Genomic DNA, 19,146 nt, shown 5'->3' on the forward strand with positions numbered 1-19,146 from the left:
ACACAATAAAGTATGGTTTTGCTTTTCTTTTGTGAATATAGTTGAAAGATGTGTACTTTTTCAACCAAAAAATACAGGAGAAAAAGTATACAAAATCAATTTTGCTTTATAGACAAGTGAAATGTAAATTACCTCCTACAGGAAGCTTCTAGAAAAAGAGGCATTCTGAATTGTATTAAGATGTGCATAAGGACATTAAAAGAGCCTGTTGAAGCCTTTCTACACACGCTGAATGAAGGTCTAAGCGTCTTGAAGTTCCATTAATTTCAGCTGGAGTGACTCATTATAGCCAACATGAAATCTAGTCTAATGTCCTATGGGCTTCATCTGTAGAAAAATGTCCCAAATACTAGCACTTTGATCAGGGAGACCGTCACGTCCCAAAGTTGGAGCAACTCACGTTCGTGGATTTCCTTTGTCAGAATTACAGTGAAACAACACCAGGGGAGTTCAAACAACATTTATCCAACCTAGCTAACCTTGCCCAAGTACAAGTGAACTTATCCATATGAACCTTGCAACATGTCGTTAAGCTGCTGTTTGAAAAGAGAAGGGAGCTGTAGAAAAAGAAATGGAAAAAGGAACATGAAATGTATCAGAAGGAGAGCCCTCCCACTGAGTCTCGAGGTTCAGAGCAGACCCCCTTGCTTTCTGGACTCCTTCTCAAAGAGGAGCCCAGGGGTGGCTAGATCCACTCCTAGTCTCAGACTTGGTCAACGGTTTATGTTTAAAAGGATGAGGTGTAGGGACTGTGGAAAAGAGAAGGAAAAGAGGGAGAGAGAGAAAGAGAGAAGAAAAGGGTTTCACCAGTCCTGGGTCCAGCATTGGTCCAGCCAGTGTAGAAATCCAGTTCCGGAGGGCGTGTACTGAGAACTCGTTCTCCCTTCTTTTATAGTGTTAGTCGATGGTATCGACATGCGCAGTTCCCATTCCCGAGGTTTTCTGGAATTGGTTGGTGAGCTTTGGGGGGGGGGTGTTCATTGCGGAGTTGCCTCTCTTTTCCTGCTGGCATGATGGCTTAAGATAGAAGCACAGTCCCATCTTCTGTGGGGCCTCCTCCTCCAGGCGCATATGCTGTGCTCCTTCTCCCGCTCACTTAAGATAAGGAATTGCGGCTTTGGAGAAGCACAGTCCCACCCTCCATGGGGCCCTCTCCTCCAGCCACATTGTCTTGTTCACAAAACTCCAGCATTTTTACAGAGGCCGTTTTCTCCACCAAAGTTCTTCAACGAATGTTTGAGACATTGACTATAATTTGTCAGACTGTCACAGAGGCAAATCTAGTATTATCTGTATTAGGCTTTTTGTAATGATCTTTACCTTCAAGGCTAGAGGGACTGAGTTATATGATATGCCAAGCCTAACAGAATGGGCAAACTAAGGAGCATAATTAAAATATGCCATTAAATCAAGTCTTGTACTGTTGTTTATCACCATGCTATTAAATATATTAAATATCAATGTTTCTTTTTGCAGTGTAGCTACTTTTTTCAATAATGGTACTGCTCATTAGGTCATCTTTATGGCAGGTGTAACTGAGTGGTGAAAACATCTGGTTTTTTGTTTCATGCAGCTTCCTCCAGCTTTGCAATGCAACTTGAAAAGGAGAATCATTGAGAGATTCAAGAAGTCCCTTTTCAGTCAGCAGAGCAATCCTTGTAATCTGAAATCAGAAATGAAAAAGGTGTAGTACACCCATTACTACATGTGGTTGACTTTGTCTCTTGTTGTATTTGAATTAAGCTATTGATATTAATATCACAAAAATGTAAGTGTAAGATTCCATTTTTAAAAGGAAATATTTAGAATATTCTCTAGCTATCCTTTATTTGGAAAATATGGAGGCTTCTTAAGTAAGCAGTTTCTACAGAATGGTTTCAAGTTTGTGTTTGATCATTAGAACACTTTTTGTAAATGGAAAGGACCTCCTAACTGCTAATGTGCAAAACCTGACTTCATCTCATTAGGGCTCAAAAAAAGAAGAGGAAGGAAAATGTAACTTTCTGTGGCAAAGGCTAATAGAAATTTTGTAAGGTCTTAATTTATGTAAGGTCTTCTTAATTTGTTATTAGTTTCCCAATATTATTCATGTTTTGGAATGTATTCCTATTCAAAGTATGAATTTTAAGAAAGCACTGTCCCAGTGTGTCTTAAATATAGCAGACCTTGTCTTATTGTTGCATAGTGTGTCAGCAATAGTTTAGTGTCATCAGTTTAAAAATACTGCAGATTTGCAAGAATGGCATGACTAAAGAACCATGTTTTCATGTTTTCTAATGACATGTTGGGCGCTCTCCAACAGAGAAGGAGCTAATGACTAATATCAGAATTTCTAAATGTCCTTCAAAATCTCCTGAGAAGACGATAGTCAGGAGAGGATCTGAAAATTATATCCTTGGCATCTGTGTGCTGTGGGAGACTGTGAAGCTAAGATATTTCATTTTTTAAATTGATGACAAAGCAGTTATTAGGTATGTTACTGTATCTAAAATTTGATGACAAAGATGATTTCTTATCACTCTCATAATTCCTCTGTGTAATCTAATTTGATTATCACCTACTTGCACTGAATTGTGGGATATTCTAAGTCACTGTTTGCTACGGAATGGACTGACCCCAAATGCTAAATCCTTCCTGTGCTTTTGTAATAATTAATCTGACATGCGTAAGCTCCGTGGAAGGTGGCTACTTAGTGTTTACATTGGTTTACATTGATAGTACATTTGAAAGATAGTTAAAGATGCCTCTCTGAGCCATCAGTTTCATGCCAATTTGCTGTCCTGCAAATCAAGCTGGGATTTATGTTAAACAATTCCTGTATTTCAGCCATAACATTAAATCTAAGGAAATATTTGCTAATCATGTATTGAGTTGATGTTTTGAGCAAAGGATGCCCCAAAATATGGTAAGAAAAAGGAAGTGTTTATTATAAGATTAACCTAATTTTCAAATGCCCAGAAATAAAGCAACCTGTTTGTTTATAAATTTATAAATATTATCAACTGTGAAATTGTGTTAGCTTCAAAACTATTGGATTTAAACCTGCAGAAAATGAAAGAAATATACTATTTAAAGAGTAAATGGTAGTAAACTGAAGATGTTTGGAATACTGAATGTGATTCTGGGCATTTCTACCTTGAAGGAAAAAGTTACAGAAATAATTAATACAAAGCAACAAGAAAAAGCACAGTTAGAAGGATAAGCATCAGTGAATAAATAGTACATATTTTCCCCAAATCGCCACCATAAATACATTGGGTAACAAGGATATCATTTGGAGGCGATAGGAAAAACCTAAACTGAGAAAAGAATTAGGCTGAAGTCTTCCAGCAAGTATTGTTACATGGTTGTGCAATTTCTGCAAATAAAAATTAAAAATCATGGGGTTTTAACCGTGCTGAAGTAGAAAACCTAATTAGAATACAGACAAAAAGATTCTGCCACTGATTGGTGGTGGGGTAAAGGTCTTCCAACAACAGATATTCTTCTGTTTCTGTAACTGTAAAAGTGTTAACATGCTGCAGAAATGCATAACTGGAATTTCTTTCCTGCCCACAAAGATATTTTCATGTCAGAGTTGTTACTGGTGGATATTTTCAAAACTAGATGTTTTTCAGTTTAATGTCAGTATCCTTGCTCACATAATCAAGTAGCTGAACTGACTTTCAGGTTTCAGAAGTGCTGGGATCCCTCTAATGGGAATTATATTATTAGATATATGGACTAATGATTTCACTTGAAGCCTCAGTTTCGAAAACCAAAGTCATCAGATATTTCTGTCCTAGGTTTGAGGGAATACAATTCCCTGTTTGTCTTCACACAAATGTATAGTTTATGACATTTTATTTGGACAGTCTAAAGAACTCAGTGCTTTATACTAAGTGCAGATTGGCAGCTTGCAATGTTCAGTCAGTGTTTCTGGAAAGAAGTATTGAAAGTATTGAAATCTCCTTTGACTTTTGTTTGCATTGGGAAACATAGGAAAGGGTAAACTGCCTTATAGAAGTCTGAAGTTTTGGCAAGTGGGAAGGATGGAGATTTCAGGTGTCCTTTACTTTTCTCTCTCTATTTTTTTTTCTTCCCCAGCTGCTGCAAGGTTCTCCTGAAATGATTGAGCCCAGCTTCTTCACAGCAGATTGGCATGTGGTACTTCTCTCTTCAGGTGGGAATATGTTGCTTCCAGATGATAGAAAAGGTAAAGAAAGCAACAAAACCTCTGTAGTGGCATATATATTTCTAATGAAGTGTATGGTATCAAAGCAGAAGGAAGTGCTGCTCAAAGATCTGTCTTTAAAGACAGTAAAGTTATGTTGACTATACTGATTTTCATTATCAGGGTTTTTTTTGTTTGTTTTTTTGTTTTGTTTAATTCCTGGTAAGATATGCAGTTTACCACTGATGGAAAATTCTGCTAATTTAAGAGAGTATACTTTGGAATTACAAAGAAGTATCAAAGATGCAAACAACACATGATTCATCCATGAAAATCAAAAGAAATATTTGTAGCTGAAAAAGTCCTACTTAGGATTTACTTGTCCTTGCATGTGACTTTTAAACAAACAGTATTTAAACCCTATGTTGTTCTTCTGTCATGTTTGAAACAGTTGTACTGGGATGATTTAATTACCTAGCTAGATCAAGCTCTACAAACTTGAGAAGCGAAGTGCTACACCACATGTATATAATGTAAAGTGTGTGTGTGTGTATATATATATGTGCTTTAGAAAATTAATAGTGCGAAATATACTTAGGACTAGTGATGCTCAGTGTGACAAATCATAAAATCCATCTCTAATCAAACCTACCATCACTGGCATCATCCAGGGTGGGGAACCACAATTCCTGGTTCAGAGACTTGTTTCGTTATATACCTCTTTGTGCATGGACATAAGGGAAATGTGCAGCCTGTATTTTGGTATTTGTGCCATTTCCATTCTTCTAAATACAGGAGAAGCTATGTTGGAATCCATGGACTAAAGGACATAGTAACATTAAACACTGTGGTGCTAGAAAGAAGGGTGAGAAACTTGTTTTGCTGGTCTTTGTGTTGAAACTAGCTTATCAGTTCCACAGCTTATTGCAAAAACCAAAAATAATACTAGGTGTCAAGGGTGATATTTGACTAGGAAATGAGTTCCTAACAATCACTTTAAATATGAGCTTTCTTTTGTTCCCAGAGACAACAATGCAATTTATACAGATGCTCAGTATCTGTAATTTTTGAATCTCTTAACCTGCAAAGAATACTTTTGTTCTCACAAATTGCTGCTGGCTGTGTGCCCTTTCCACTATAAATTGTAAGTGGGGAAGAAAAAGAAAGTTGCATCGCTGTGTTCTGTTACATCAAGTATTTAAAATATTTCCCATCAGTTAGAACTCTTTCATAATGTGATAACACTGTGTGCCTCAAATGTTCACATCATGCCATAAGATACCTCCCACCTTTGCAGGGGGTCATTGCGGACACTGGAATAAGCTGTTGATAATCAAGCATCTCTCTTGTCATTATATTTGTAGTGGAATTGATAAGAAGCTGATGAGGGAGCGTAAACCCCAAATTCAGTAGTATAACATTACTTGCCTTTTACTTTAAGGTATTGTTGGCACTTCTGACATAGCAGGAGGGATGACGTATGAACAATTGCAGGTAAGCTATAAATATACCTATATGTATTAATTTATTACTTTTAATAAAGACAATTTACTGAAATGAATTTCTTTTATCTTGTAGACTCTAATTGAAGAGGTTCTAGAGGAAAGTGGTTATTACAATTTCTCTTCTAACAGGTGAGTCTGTTCAATTTAAAAAGAAAAAGTTAATTATGATGTGCTAAACCCAAATGGATCATTTGCCTGTTTACGTGATTGCAATTTCATTTTAAACGCAGTGCAATACTGGTTTATTATAATACGTGGATGCATGGACTGGAAGAAATGTACATGGGACATCTAAGCAGGTTTTTTGGCTGCATCATTTCTTCAGATGATAGAGTGGTGCTAGTTTGGCAGCAGTTTCCTCACATTTTTCCCATATAAAACCACAGCTGAACAAAAGTTTCATTTAAATAGAAGTATATTTTATTATAATACTCTACCATTACAGGGTTGAAGAGAAGAAGGTGACATATTTAGTAAAATATTTGAGTACAGCACAACAAGCAGAGTAAGTGGTTGCTAGCACAAAAGTGCAGGGGATGAAAAAAATGTACGTCTTTGAAACCAGGCAAATGCCTTGTCCTAGAGATGGTATATCGTTCATGCAGGTAACCTTTGAGGAACACAAGAAAGAAAATATATGAAAAATACCATTATAGTCCACAACATAAGCTTAGCATTTCTCATTCTTTTTGCCTGCTTGCCTGTTATTTATCATCTCAGGTATTCTTTAGTGCAAAAAAAGTTCACTACTTCCATCAAGTAAGTCTGTTCCTTGTCTTTGCAGTAATCAACATTTAAGAGTCTGGGAGACTGCAGTTAGGTTTTCTAAAACAAAAAAACACACACCACCCCTACCCCCACCACCCTCAATACAGATACTAAGAGATTTTAAGAATTTGTAGTTCCTGGTGCCTCAGTGGTATTTTTCAGTTATTTATTATCTCTGCAGATTTTTTTGTGTGGATTGACTCTAGCTTGAAAAGTTTCAAATGTTAGTCTGAATATTTTTATAGGCTACTCATTAAATTGGAATTCCAACTTACAAGTGTCTTACAGCTGCCAGCTGTAAGTATTGAAAAATCATGATTCAGCACTCCAAATATAAAATAATAATTCACTCTTTAAACCTTCAGGGTATACTTGAATCATGTTCACAAATCATTTTTGCAGCCATGAGGTCTAACAAATTTGTTTATAAGTGTTTTCAAGTATCTTAAATTTTTGTCCTAATCACAAGCTCCCAAGATTTTGTGCTGTAGAAAAAATATCACACAACTTATGAAAAAAAAAAGAAAAAGGGTCTCATTTTTAACATCAAGATCTAGTAAGTCTTATTATAAATGTATAAATGTGTTGTAGTTGTATAGGCATTTACCTTACAAACAGACTGGCAAAAAGCGTCTTACTGCAATTAACTGTAATGAAGCAGGTGTTTGCTGACTATAGACTCGAGTATTTTACACAAACTACTATAAAAATAAGATATCTATTAACAGAAGTCATAGAATCATAGAGTATCTCAAGTTGAAAGGACCCATAAGGATCATCGAGTCCAAATCCCTGCTCCTCACAGGACTACCTAAAACTAAACTATATGACCAAGAGCATTGTCCAGAGTCTCCTTGAACTCTGACAGGCTTGGTGCCACAACCACTTCCCTGGGGAGCCTGTTCCAGTGACTGACCACCCTCTCAGTGAAGAACTTTTTCCTAATGTCCTATCTGAACTTCCCCTAGCACAGCTTCATTCCATTTCCTCATGTCCTATTGCTGTAAAGGTAATTGCCAAAATGTAAAGGATGCTTAAAGATTGCAGGCAAATATGCTAGTACTTTTAACACGTAACATAGGAATGCCACAGAAATGCATAAGAGACTAACAGCAGTAAAATCATTAACATTCTGTTTTTCCTGATTTATTCAGGGCTACTTATTTTTCTGCTGTGCTCTAATTGCCTAGAGAGTAGTTGTTCTGTAGAATCCGAAGTTATTTTTCTACATTTTCTAAAATTTTATTTTAGACGAGACCTAAGAGAATATTCTTCATAGCCCCATGGGATGATAGTGTAGTATAAGGTGTTCTTCTCTATGCTATGTCACCAGCAACTTGATTTTTCACTATGCTTTTGAATCCTATTACCTACTGTGATGCATAATTATGTTTGGTTCCCCTGTCACCATTACATTACTTCTTTTCCAGACAAGGTTCTACTCCAAACAACTTACTATTTTTCCTTCTCTTTCAGCAAATGGACAGACCATGCTTTGGCCTTGGCTGTCAAAAACATGTCTTTATTTCCATGTTTTCTAAAGTATGCTCTGCTCAATGCCATTCAGAGCTTTCAGAACTTAAGCAATTTTTGTTTGTTTGTTTGTTTTGCTTCTCACACTCTCTCCAAATAGCCTAACAGTCTGACTTTGATAGCTGTCCAGTACTGAATGATTCGTTTGCCTAGCAGACATGCATCATTAGGTTTTGCCTCAAACTCTCCAAAGAGCTTAAGCAAGCTAGAAGGACAAATCAGTCTCCCAAGCTGCACGGCAAGTCACTTATCAGTGTCCACCGCTATCTGGTTTTATTCCACCATGCAGAATTTGGTTTGCAGGCCTCAGAGCAACATCCTATCAGGCATTCTTGCCTAAAACTGTTTTGAGCCTTGCTCTACCTCCTCTCTTTTATGCACAGTGAAACATTTCAGAAGCAACTGCAAATTTTCCAGCAGCAACTCAGTACATCCTGTAGCTTTCCTGGGATCCCCTTCTTAGAAAGTGTTCACAGAAGAGCTTTAGAAAAAAGTACTAGAAGTAATGAATATCTGTATCTTGTCTGCTTTAGCAACATATAGGGCAATACACCTATTTTTAAACTTTCTTAGCTTATTTTAAAAGCTTTTCATTTAGATTGAGTTTTTCAGTTTCTAAGATGGAAAGTTGTAATGATGCAGCATGTGTGGGTCTTTCAAAGTGGAAACAGAATGACAGTATTTCTAGCAGGAAACAAATAGCATTCCCTTCTGCCCATAATTAGTTTCTAGCTCTTCTAATAGAAATGTGAAAAAAAAGAACTCCAAAGGCTCAAAAGTCTTCAGAAGGCACATCAGAACACCACAAACTGAATTTGTGAATTTGCAAATTTTTAAAGATATTTCTTCATTTTAGGGCCAAATTTCTTCATGATTTCTGACCAAATTGACTTGACAGTATCAGTTCCATATGTTGTAAGGCTGCAAGGTGAATTCTGTTGTGGAACAAAGAATTCCACAGCTGCTTTGCAACGACATGTATGCTATTGCTAAACGCACTATTAAATGCAGAATAAACAGCTAGATAGCATATAGTGTAATAATGCAATCTCCTACCTCACTGTGGAACACACTTTATAGAGAAAACATTCTGAAATTTTTTTTTTCTTTTCTGTTTTGGAGGGATTTATGTGCATTGTCTTTCTTTCCCATCTTGCCCCTTGCTGTGCCCCCTGAAATTCCAGGAATATATGATGGGAAACCAAACTTCAGGTGAGGTGTTGACATGAGAATTGTAGTAGAATGAATAAACTGTATAAAGGGTTACAAATGATTCAAGCAGCTTGATTGGGTGATGAGAGAAACATGAATTCTTTAGAAACTGAGACAGCTTCATAAGAAAAATGTCATGCTTTTTTTCTTTCTTTTTCATTATAATAGTAATTACTATCTCAATACCACTCATTTCATGGGGATTAATGACCAGCTGAGGATAATGACCCTCAGCTTTATCTTGAATAATCAACTCGTGCTCATTTATCACTAATCTCCTGAAATTACTCAGCACTCCAACTGTATTACTTATTTGTACAGAAATTTGGTAAACATGAATAAAAAAAACCCTGTAATGTTTCAGAATTATTCTATTCACATCCATTGTGCCACTCTTTCTTTTTTTCTCTTTCTGATTTAATATTATACTGCACAAGAGGCAAGCTCCTTGTTTGTGAGCCTATTTGTGAATAGGACAATGAATACTGGTTTCAAACTTTCATCATGCTTTTTTATATTGAAGTAGACATGTAATACCCAAATTGATGCAGAAATCTATTTTTAATAAATTGCATTAAGAGACTTAATCCAAGCAGAAACTCAGTTATATGAAAAAAAGATTTGTTATAAATAAACAAAAATAGCAATGGTCAGAGACAGGCGTTGTGTTCAGCTGAGTGCTGTAGCTCTGTCATGGTTTAACCCCAGTAGGCAGCTCAGCACCACGCAGCTGCTCACTCACTCCCCCGCAGCGGGATGGGGGAGAGAATCAGAAGGGTAAAAGTGAGAAAGCTCTTGGCTTGAGATAAAGACAGTTTAATAGGTAAGGCAAAAGCTGTGCATGAAGCAAAGCAAAATAAGAAATTAATTCGCTACTTCCCATTAGCAAGCTGATGCTTAGTCGTTTCTGGGAAAGCAGGTGTTCATCAAGTCTAACAGTTACTTGGGGAGGCAAATGCCGTAACTCCGAACATGCTCCACCCGCCCCCCGCTTCCTTATTCTTTCCCCCAACTTTATATGCTGAGCATGACATCATATGGTCCGGAATATCCCTGTGGTCAATTGGGGTCAGCTGTCCCGGCTGTGTCCCCTCCCAACTTCTTGTGCCCCCCCAGCCTCCTCGCTGGTGGGGTGGGGTGAGAAGCAGAAAAGGCCTTGGCTCTGTGTAAGCACTGCTCAGCAGTGAGGAAAACACCCCTGTGTGATCAGCACTGTTTTCAGCACAAATCCAAAACATAGCCCCATACTAGCTACTGTGAAGACATTTAACTATCCCAGCCAAAACTAGTACAACCTCATATGATCAGAGGTCTGTTTATGAGAGAAATGTTGTTTCAACATTAGTTTTGTAGGAAAAAAAATGCAAGTAAGAATAGGAGGAAACAGTCTTCATAATCAAATGCATATATTGATATGTTGTCACTTGTAATTTTCATAACTTTGTTCAATGCAATCTTTTCCATTGTTATTGAAGTTTTAGAATTAGAGAACCAACCATTCGTGTAGTTAGAAAGAGCTATTTCATGAAGAGGAAAACTGTCAAGTCCGGCTCTAATGATAGCTATACATTTTTAACTACTCAAAGAATAGCTCAAGGTATTATTCACAGAAAGATAATATAGCTCAGGAATGACAGCAAATTCTGAATTTCGCCTGTTTGAGGCAGCCCTCATTTGTATTGGGTCTATGGTCCATGGGTATATCATTCAAAAATAGAAATGCATTAATGGAGCTTTTTCTATCTGCAAATTCTTACCATGTTATATCTATGTATTCTTCAACATCAACGCACCTCTTTAACTGTATTACATGTCTAACAGATTCAAATTTGTATTTAGCTTAGTTAATGTTTTTTAATATTCTGGAACATACCAGACTAGCCAGATTTTTTGATTTAATGATATCTAGGTGATTTAAGACACTCTGCCACTTTTTATTCTGTTCTGGCACCACTTCCTGCTAATGTTGCTTGGCATTTTCTGTTAATTGTTTTCATCTTCCAAATGGTTGTCCACGTTGATTCTTGCTTCTTATGTCTCACACATACAAAAGAAGATTGTTTTGGCCAGCAATATTGATCAGAGTCATCCCAGCATTCTGTTGATTTCTGTTTCCCCCCAAGGAGGTAAAAAAAGTCTGCCACAGCTCAGCAGTACTTTTTTTTTTTTAATTCTAAACATCCGTGGCTGCAAGAGTCTTTGGGCTACCCATCTGCAGTTCTGATGGCTATCAGTTGAGGGTCTGTGTAGCACTGTAAGTATGCTGCCCTATTCCCATGGTCCAGCATTCACTACATCTTTTGAGTTAGCTGTCCTTCCACTAAGAGGCAGTATTGGCCTACCTTTCCCAAGTCACAGATTCTACAGAAAAAAGTAGAAGCTACATGAAAACATGGGGTAACAATTCATCCTAGCTTCAATTTCATCCAACTCCTAGGGTAAGACAGTGACTAATCCTTGTCACATTCATGAATATAGAGTATTCCAATGACAATGAAACATTTTGGCCAAGAGGTGGATTAAAAGACACTGGCTGGATAGAGTTCACCACTGCACATGGTGATAGTCACACTGCACCTTTTCATGCTTGCTAGAGACAATTTTTATCAAGTTGTTACAGCCGCACCAATATTGGCAGTACTCAGAAGATATGTGGGCCAGACTTCCTGTTAATGGTACAGTGGAGCTCTAGAGAAATAATGACTTATAAACTGGGGAAAATGTATGCTTTGGATCCTAGGATATTAGCAGCTCTGCATGTCAAAATCAGACAGCCAGGTGTGAAAAACTTACTGCTAACTGGATTTTTAGAGAATTGCAGGAATGTTCTGGTCACTTCAGGGATTGCCAGTAATCTAATGACACAGAAAAAGGATTTGCATTTTTCTGATATTACAATACCATAATAAAACACTTCTCCCACTTCGACAGTAAGTCAGTCTTTTTTATTTTAGGCTTTTTTTGTGTGTGAATTAGAATGATAGGAACTGTAGCAGAAACTGTTTATTGCTCTAGCAGTTAGTCAGCATCAAGACTACCAGATTTGGCTAGTATCAGGGCTGCTAGGTATAAAAGACTTAGATGTAGCACCTGGCTGTAATTCATGACATTGTGTTGTGCAGAACAGAGAAGTGATCCAGGGATCCATCTGGTGCAAGTACCAAAATAATCTGATCATGTGGTAGGACTGTCATTGATGCAGAACCTCTCCCCTCACTCAGCTGAAGATTGTCTTTAGCAATGAGATATGTGGAAAGGTGCACTTCACCTCTTGTTGGAAAAAATGAAGGAGCATCTGGCCTGAATTTTGGCTGACTGGTAGGTACTGAGTCATTGATGCAGTTCAGTGTTGAATACACAAAATGAAGTGGTCTTCTGACAGTGGAAATGCTTGAAGTCCGCGCTGTCTGTAGAAAAAGTGCATGTTTATGAAGCTGTCTGTCAGCATTTGGACTGTGGGAATGAATGTTTTCAATACTACGCAGATGGCTCTGATCTCTTGCAGAGATCCTATGCCCTGAGCTCTCAGACATTCTTACACGAGCTTCCCATCTTGGAGTAGAAGCATCTGTCGTCACCGACTTGTTTGGCTGAGATAAGATGGGTTTGCTCTTGCAGTCCTGAAGCAGGTCTTTCTACTACTTTGAGGAAAAGATTTACTTTGAGAATGACTTCTGTGTGTCTGAGATGTCTGCTTGGCAGAGTTCTGGTACAGAGCATAGATAAAGTCTGTCAAATAACATCAAATAAGAAGGCACCTTCCTACTCAAGGTGGTTCAGAAAGCTTACTGTAGTCTGGAATCATTCCTGTGCTAGCAGACTTGTATCTTATACAGCTGCTGTGTACTAAACAATTTGAGTTGAAGTAAAGAGGAATTTTTCTTTTTTTTGTTTGAGACTTTAATGGTTTGGTTCAGCTAGGGCAGTTTAGCTGAGAATAACATAATACCTTTCCATGTCACAACAAGATGCTGTTGAAAGGAGTTTTGGTATCTCTTAGGCTAAGTGAAAGACAATCTGAAAGTTTTTGAAGAAATGGAAGGCAAGATTGGCCTCAGTGTTCAGAAATCAGGGCCATACAAAGATAATTTCTGTTTTAATTGTCTCAAGACATCCTTCATGACTGCGGCTAGGGGAGGAATTGCACATTGTTACTAAGGTAGCTGTGTTGATATAGCCGTGTAAGATACAACAAAAGCTATTCTTGGATGTCAGTGTAGTACTAACAGGCACAGCATTCCTCTAAATAGTGTAGTCGTGGCCCTTGTCCTTAAAGACTGCCTTTTTAATTCTGTTTACTGATAAGGGAAAGACAGATCTTCATGCTTCTGACATGGTACTCCATAAAGATAATTCTTAGGCCTCACCAAAGTATCAGCCCCAGTTTTGAAAGTTAATTTGAAACCTTTTACTTAAGACCAATCATCTGAAAATTATGTAAAAAGAAGGAATAACTGTCTTACTGGGATTTTTTATCTGTAAAACATCTTGATCTCCTGAGTTTTCCATGTTTCCATGGAGTTCTGTAGCTCTAGAAATCTGTGCCATGGAAGGAGCTGAAAGATTTTAGCCTTTACAGCACTGGATGAAGGCATTGAAAAGATGAAGTTTTGCCCTACATTTGCCCCAAATTTGCCAAGAAAGTACCTTTTTTGTTACATATATGACTTTCACCCTTCTCTTAGAAATTGTGCCAATGTAACCAAGTTACAATTTTGAAAAATCACAGTAGATATATGCTTAACAGTAGCCTTAATAGAGCACTGAAGTATTGTCAGGTCAAGTCTAGACATCAGAACAGAAAGTGAGTCTGTCTAATCATCTTAAGATAATGCCTTGGCAAAGGACTGATAAGTAGCAACTGATGAGAGAGAGGCTAGGAAGTGAGCAGTAGATACACACATCTAATACAGAGCCAAGAACAGCAGGAGGCAGAATGTAGGAATCCTGGAAAGGAGACTGGTATGGTGAGAAGGAAGAACCACCTGTAGCTGGGACTGACCAGGTAAAGAGAGTGGTTTGCAGTAAGGGCAGATGGTAGAAAGCGTAGGCACACAGAACAGGAATCAAGCTCAAAAGCTCAGACACAAGGGGATCCTCTGACAGCTGGAGCACTTGAGTGCACAGTATTCTTTTTTATATTGTGAGAAAAGTCTGTATGTCATTATCATCTGGTGCTGGTCCTCAGAAGGATAGCTACCCATATCTGCTACAAGCTATTTATTAACTTAAATAGCAGAGCCTGTGCAGTGCAGATAATGGTTTCAATGAACTGAGTTGGTGATATCACATAATGAAATTCCTAGAGAGGGGTTAGTTTATGATGTAAAAATCAGGAAATAACATACACAAAGCTTTACATTAAATATTCCTAACTATATTGCAGGGGCTGTGATTCAAGACATAGAAAACACTCTTAATATGAATCATGGTAAATATTTTAGTTGTGTGACTACAGCCAACATGGCTTCACCAAGGGCAAATCATGCTTGACTAATCTAGTGGCTTTCTATGATTGAGTGACTGCATTGGTGGACAAAGGAAGTACTCTGGATGTCATCTACCTGGACTTCTGTAAAGCCTTTGATACAGTCCTGACAACATTCTTACCTCTAAATTGGAGAGTTATGGGTTTGATGGATGGACTGTTAGATGGATAAGAAATTGGGTGGGTGGCCACGTCCAAGGAGTTACAGTCCATGGCTCAATGTCCAAGTGGAAACCAGTAACGAGTAGTGTCCCTCACGGGTCTGTACTGAGACCAACACTATTTAATATCTTCATCAATGACATAGACAGTGGGATTGAGCGCACCCTCAGCAAGTTTGCAGATATCACCAAGCTGAGTGATGCAGTTGATTTCCGTGAGGGAAGGGATGCCCTGAGGACTGGGCCCATGTGAACATCATGAAGTTCAACAAGACCAAGTGTAAGGTCCTGCACCTGGGTCAGAGCAATCCCCAGTATCAATACAGACTGGGGGATGAAGGGATTGAGAGCAGCCCTGCGGAGAAGGACTAGGTGATACTGGTGGATGAAAAATTGGACATGAGCTGGCAATGTCCAATGTCCAGGCCAGCACTTGCAGCCCAGAAAGCCAATTGTATCCTGGGCTGCATAAAAAGAAGCATGGCCAGTAGGTCAAGGAAGGTGATTCTCCCCCTCTACTCCACTCTCGTGAGACCTCACCAGGAGTACTGCATGCAGCTCTGGGGTTCCACAAATTACAGGAAAGACATGGACTTATTCGAGTGGGTCCAGAGGAGGGTCACAAAAAGTGATCAGAGGGCTGGAACATCTCTGTTATGAAGAATGACTTAGAAAGTTGGGGTTGTTCAGCCTGGAGAAGAGAAGGCTCCAGGGAGACCTTATTGCAGCCTTTCAATACTTAAAGAGGGCTTATAAGAAAGATGGAGAGAGATTTTTTACCAGGTCCTGTAGTGACAGTGCAAGGGGCAACGTTTTTAAACTTAAAGCGGGTAAATTTATATTGGACATAAGGACAAAGGTTTTTACGATGAGAGTGATGAGACACTGAACAGGTTGCCTAGTGAAGTTGTGGATGCCCCATCATTTGGAAGTGTTCAAGGTCAGGTTGGATGGGGTTTTGAGCAACCTGATGTAGTGAAAGGTGTCCCTGCCTGTGGCAGGAGGGTTGGTCTAGGTGATCTTTACATGTCCTTTCCAACCCAAACCATTCTATGATTCTATTTTTTGCACAGGTACAGGATTATGTTATTCACATAGGGGGCTGAATGAAAGTTTGCTGTCAGCCTTCAGTCTATGTGGGTTTTTTTTCTTCTGTACACTTGACTTTACAACTTCAATAACAATCTTTCAGCTTAGGGATTTCTATCTACATGTGTTGAAGTGTGTGTGCAAAACTATAAATTATTTTTCATAGTTTTCGTTTCCCTATTACTTCCGTATCTTTCCCTACTTCAATAATCAAAATAACACTCTGCTTCCTGAGGGACCACGTGTATAGAGGAATGAGGAATGTTTAAAAGGGCTTTGGATATCTGGGTTATACATATTGTATATAAGTAGTCAGGGAAATTTTCAGAAGAGGTCTTACTCTTGGAATGGAGACTGGTAGAGTTTTGAGACAAAAAACAAACACTTGTTTTACTTTCTCACAGCACTGATTATGAGAAGTCTTTACATCATATTTTCATAGAATAACTGTAACAATATTATACAACTTGATTATGAGGCAATTTTCACCTATATAAAGCTGACAGAAGCAGCTACATCACTTTCTGTGCTAATTTTCTATGTAGCAGGCTAAAGAGAAATTAGAAAAGGAGAAAGAAGTGATGTTAAAGACTTTCCTTCAGCTAGCTCTCCATAGTGCTGAAGTCTCTGGAGATGTTACATCAGCAACATAAGTTAAAGCTGGCCCACAAATACATTATGTTGCATTCAGGCCTCATTGATTAGCTGTGGGAGACCTTTGTACCATGCTGCTCTAATTCTATTTGTGTGCAGTGCAGACCAGTCCATAAATTTTGAGTCGGAGGATCATCAGACAAGCTAGTTCCCTGTGTGTAGCATAAATGGTAGAATTTCACCTGGAGATTTCTGCATCAAACTCTGTTGTAAACCCTGAAATAAAACATTTCTTTTGATAGACTTCTGAGGTTCCTTGGCTTCTACATCATGCTTGTACATCAGCTTTCTGCTGATATTGCAAAGACTGATACCATACCTGGTGACTCTGAATAGTGGGGAATTCTTACTTCCAACACTAACTACCAATTTCCTCCCCCCCAGGCATCTCTACTATCCAAGGGGAACAAAGAACTATCCAGAAAAAGAAGAGAACTTGTAATCCTGAACAGAGCTTTCAGAATTGTTCCTAATGAAGTCAACCTGCCTGTACTTCAGCTGAAGCTGTCTGATTACCAAAGGGGCAAGTTTTGCTCATTAAGTAGCATCCAGATGGAATACCAATGTGGGACAGCTTCAAGAGACCTCACGTGATATTTCAGGATGATACTGTTAACTTTAGCTTTGTTTACAGCATAAGCACTTTACAAGGAACATTGGGAAAGATGCTTCCAGGTTCATACGTTAGAAGAAAACACAATTCCCAACAGTACATATCTTCTATTTTTATAAATGTTTTTTAAAGAATTGTTGCATAGTCAGGTTTTCTGGAACAATAGTTCAAAGCCTGTAATCTTATTTATATCCATGTATGTCTTCTGTGGGAAGAAAAAGAGCTTTGTAATATGACCAGACAGAAAATATATGTAGGTTCACTGTACCAGAATTAGAAACAGATTAAACACCTTCAGTATGATTTTAATATTTAGAAGGAATTTCTCTACTTACATTTGGATAGTAGCAAATTCTAATGCTGGTATAACATGTTAGTAGTCATTATTTGCGACTGGCGTACCTTCTGAAATTACTGTTATTTCAAAACCAGCTGTTTTTACTACTATTTCAAAAAGTCTGCATATTATATGTCTATCTTTAGGCATACATTGTATAGATCGCTGTATATAAAATGTCATGTACATTTATATACATTTATATACACATTAATTTACTGTTTAACAGACAAAGTAAATTAAATACATGGTTTGCTGCTAATCAAGACTGTAGCACTTAAAAGCACTTTCAGAATTTCAATATTTACTCACTCTGAATTAAATGTAGGTAAATATGTCTCACTGCAGTAGCAGAGAAGCTATTTTTTGTCTACAGTTTAGTAAGGAATACTTGTTAAGTACAAAAGCTTTTTTCCACAGTTGATAGTGTGGCAATCATAACTGTTGAAAATAACCAGAATGCACCTGGTGACATAGCTCTACTATTTCTGTTGAAAATTATTAACATTATGGTCATCGCATGATTAGTCGTAAGTAATTTGATACAGATGTATGTTGTGTACTCTTCATAGGCTGGCAAAGGTTTGTTTGGTTTTTTCCAGTGGTTTGTTTGTAACTATAAATAGCTAACTGACATTAATTTCCTAACAATTCAAGTGTATTATTTCACCTATAATGTGTGACTTCAACATCCTGAACTGTGAAGCAGTGAAAAAGGGCCCAATGGGCAATGTAAAAAATAGTAATAATAATAATAAAAAATCTATCCTCTTTTCACATATACATAATGTAGAAAGTCATCAGAGGCTATCTTTGCATCTATACAATGGTACAGTAGTGATAGCAAAGGTCTGTTAAGGGTCAAGACACATATTTCTTAAGGTACCACCAGCAGGTAGCTACAGTTTTCACCATGAGTCACCATAGAAGATGCATTTTCTGCAATGTTACCACTAAAAATCAGTTCCTACTTTAGTTCACAGTTCTAGTTTTGCTTTGCTAGAATGGAGAAAGGGAATGCAGTGTGGTTAAATCTCGTGGATTATAAAGTAAATCCATGCTATATATGGCTGCAAATGGAACTGATTATACTGATATTTTATCTAAAGAGGCTTCATTTAAATTCAACCTTGATATGTTTGTTCTACTCAAATTGCATATGAATTCTCATAATCATTTTCCATTAAAATAGTGTAAAACCAATCTACGCTTAAAATAACCTCCTTTAATATCTTTTTGCAGAAATGTCTTATAATTTTAAATTGTCAGAGTGCATTGAATGCCTTAGAAATAATTTGGACCTTATTTCAAGCATGTTTTGAAGTATCATTTGTTTTGTCTGGATTTTTGTGATAGGGTAGCGTTCATTCATACTTGATGGCATTATTTTTGTTGAGAAATAGAGTATAATTAATTACTCTTACTGTGTTTCTCTTAATATATTTTTAGTGCTGTTAACTTTGAAGCAAATTTTGTGCTTGTTTTTGTGACTGTGAAAAGTGGAATAGTAGTTGGTGGCCAGCAGAGGAGAGCAGACTTCCCTCCAGTAACTACAAGGCAAGAGGTGGAATGGTGGCATGTACAGCTGCAACCACCAAGGCAAATCAAAGCAGGAAATCAGTGGTCTTTTCTG

At 37.7% G+C, this 19,146-nt stretch overlaps 1 protein-coding gene across 6 annotated transcripts in view; it reads left to right on the top strand.

Annotated features, from left to right (window-relative positions):
- The window catches only part of NEK10 (NIMA related kinase 10), a 116,715-nt gene extending 99,230 nt beyond the window's left edge, over window positions 1-17,485 (top strand). For all 6 annotated transcript variants that reach the window (XM_069771088.1, XM_069771059.1, XM_069771074.1 and 3 more), the window contains 5 exons: window positions 1,574-1,684; window positions 4,087-4,195; window positions 5,595-5,647; window positions 5,732-5,787; window positions 16,948-17,485. In XM_069771088.1, coding sequence (XP_069627189.1) covers window positions 1,574-1,684; window positions 4,087-4,195; window positions 5,595-5,647; window positions 5,732-5,787; window positions 16,948-17,005 — 387 coding nt within the window. In that variant the 3' untranslated portion in view covers window positions 17,006-17,485. The remainder of the gene's footprint in view (window positions 1-1,573; window positions 1,685-4,086; window positions 4,196-5,594; window positions 5,648-5,731; window positions 5,788-16,947) is intronic.
- Window positions 17,486-19,146: the final 1,661 nt, after the last annotated feature.

This window comes from Haliaeetus albicilla, chromosome 2 (genome assembly GCF_947461875.1).
Source record: "Haliaeetus albicilla chromosome 2, bHalAlb1.1, whole genome shotgun sequence".
Classification (NCBI taxonomy): Eukaryota; Metazoa; Chordata; class Aves; order Accipitriformes; family Accipitridae; genus Haliaeetus; species Haliaeetus albicilla.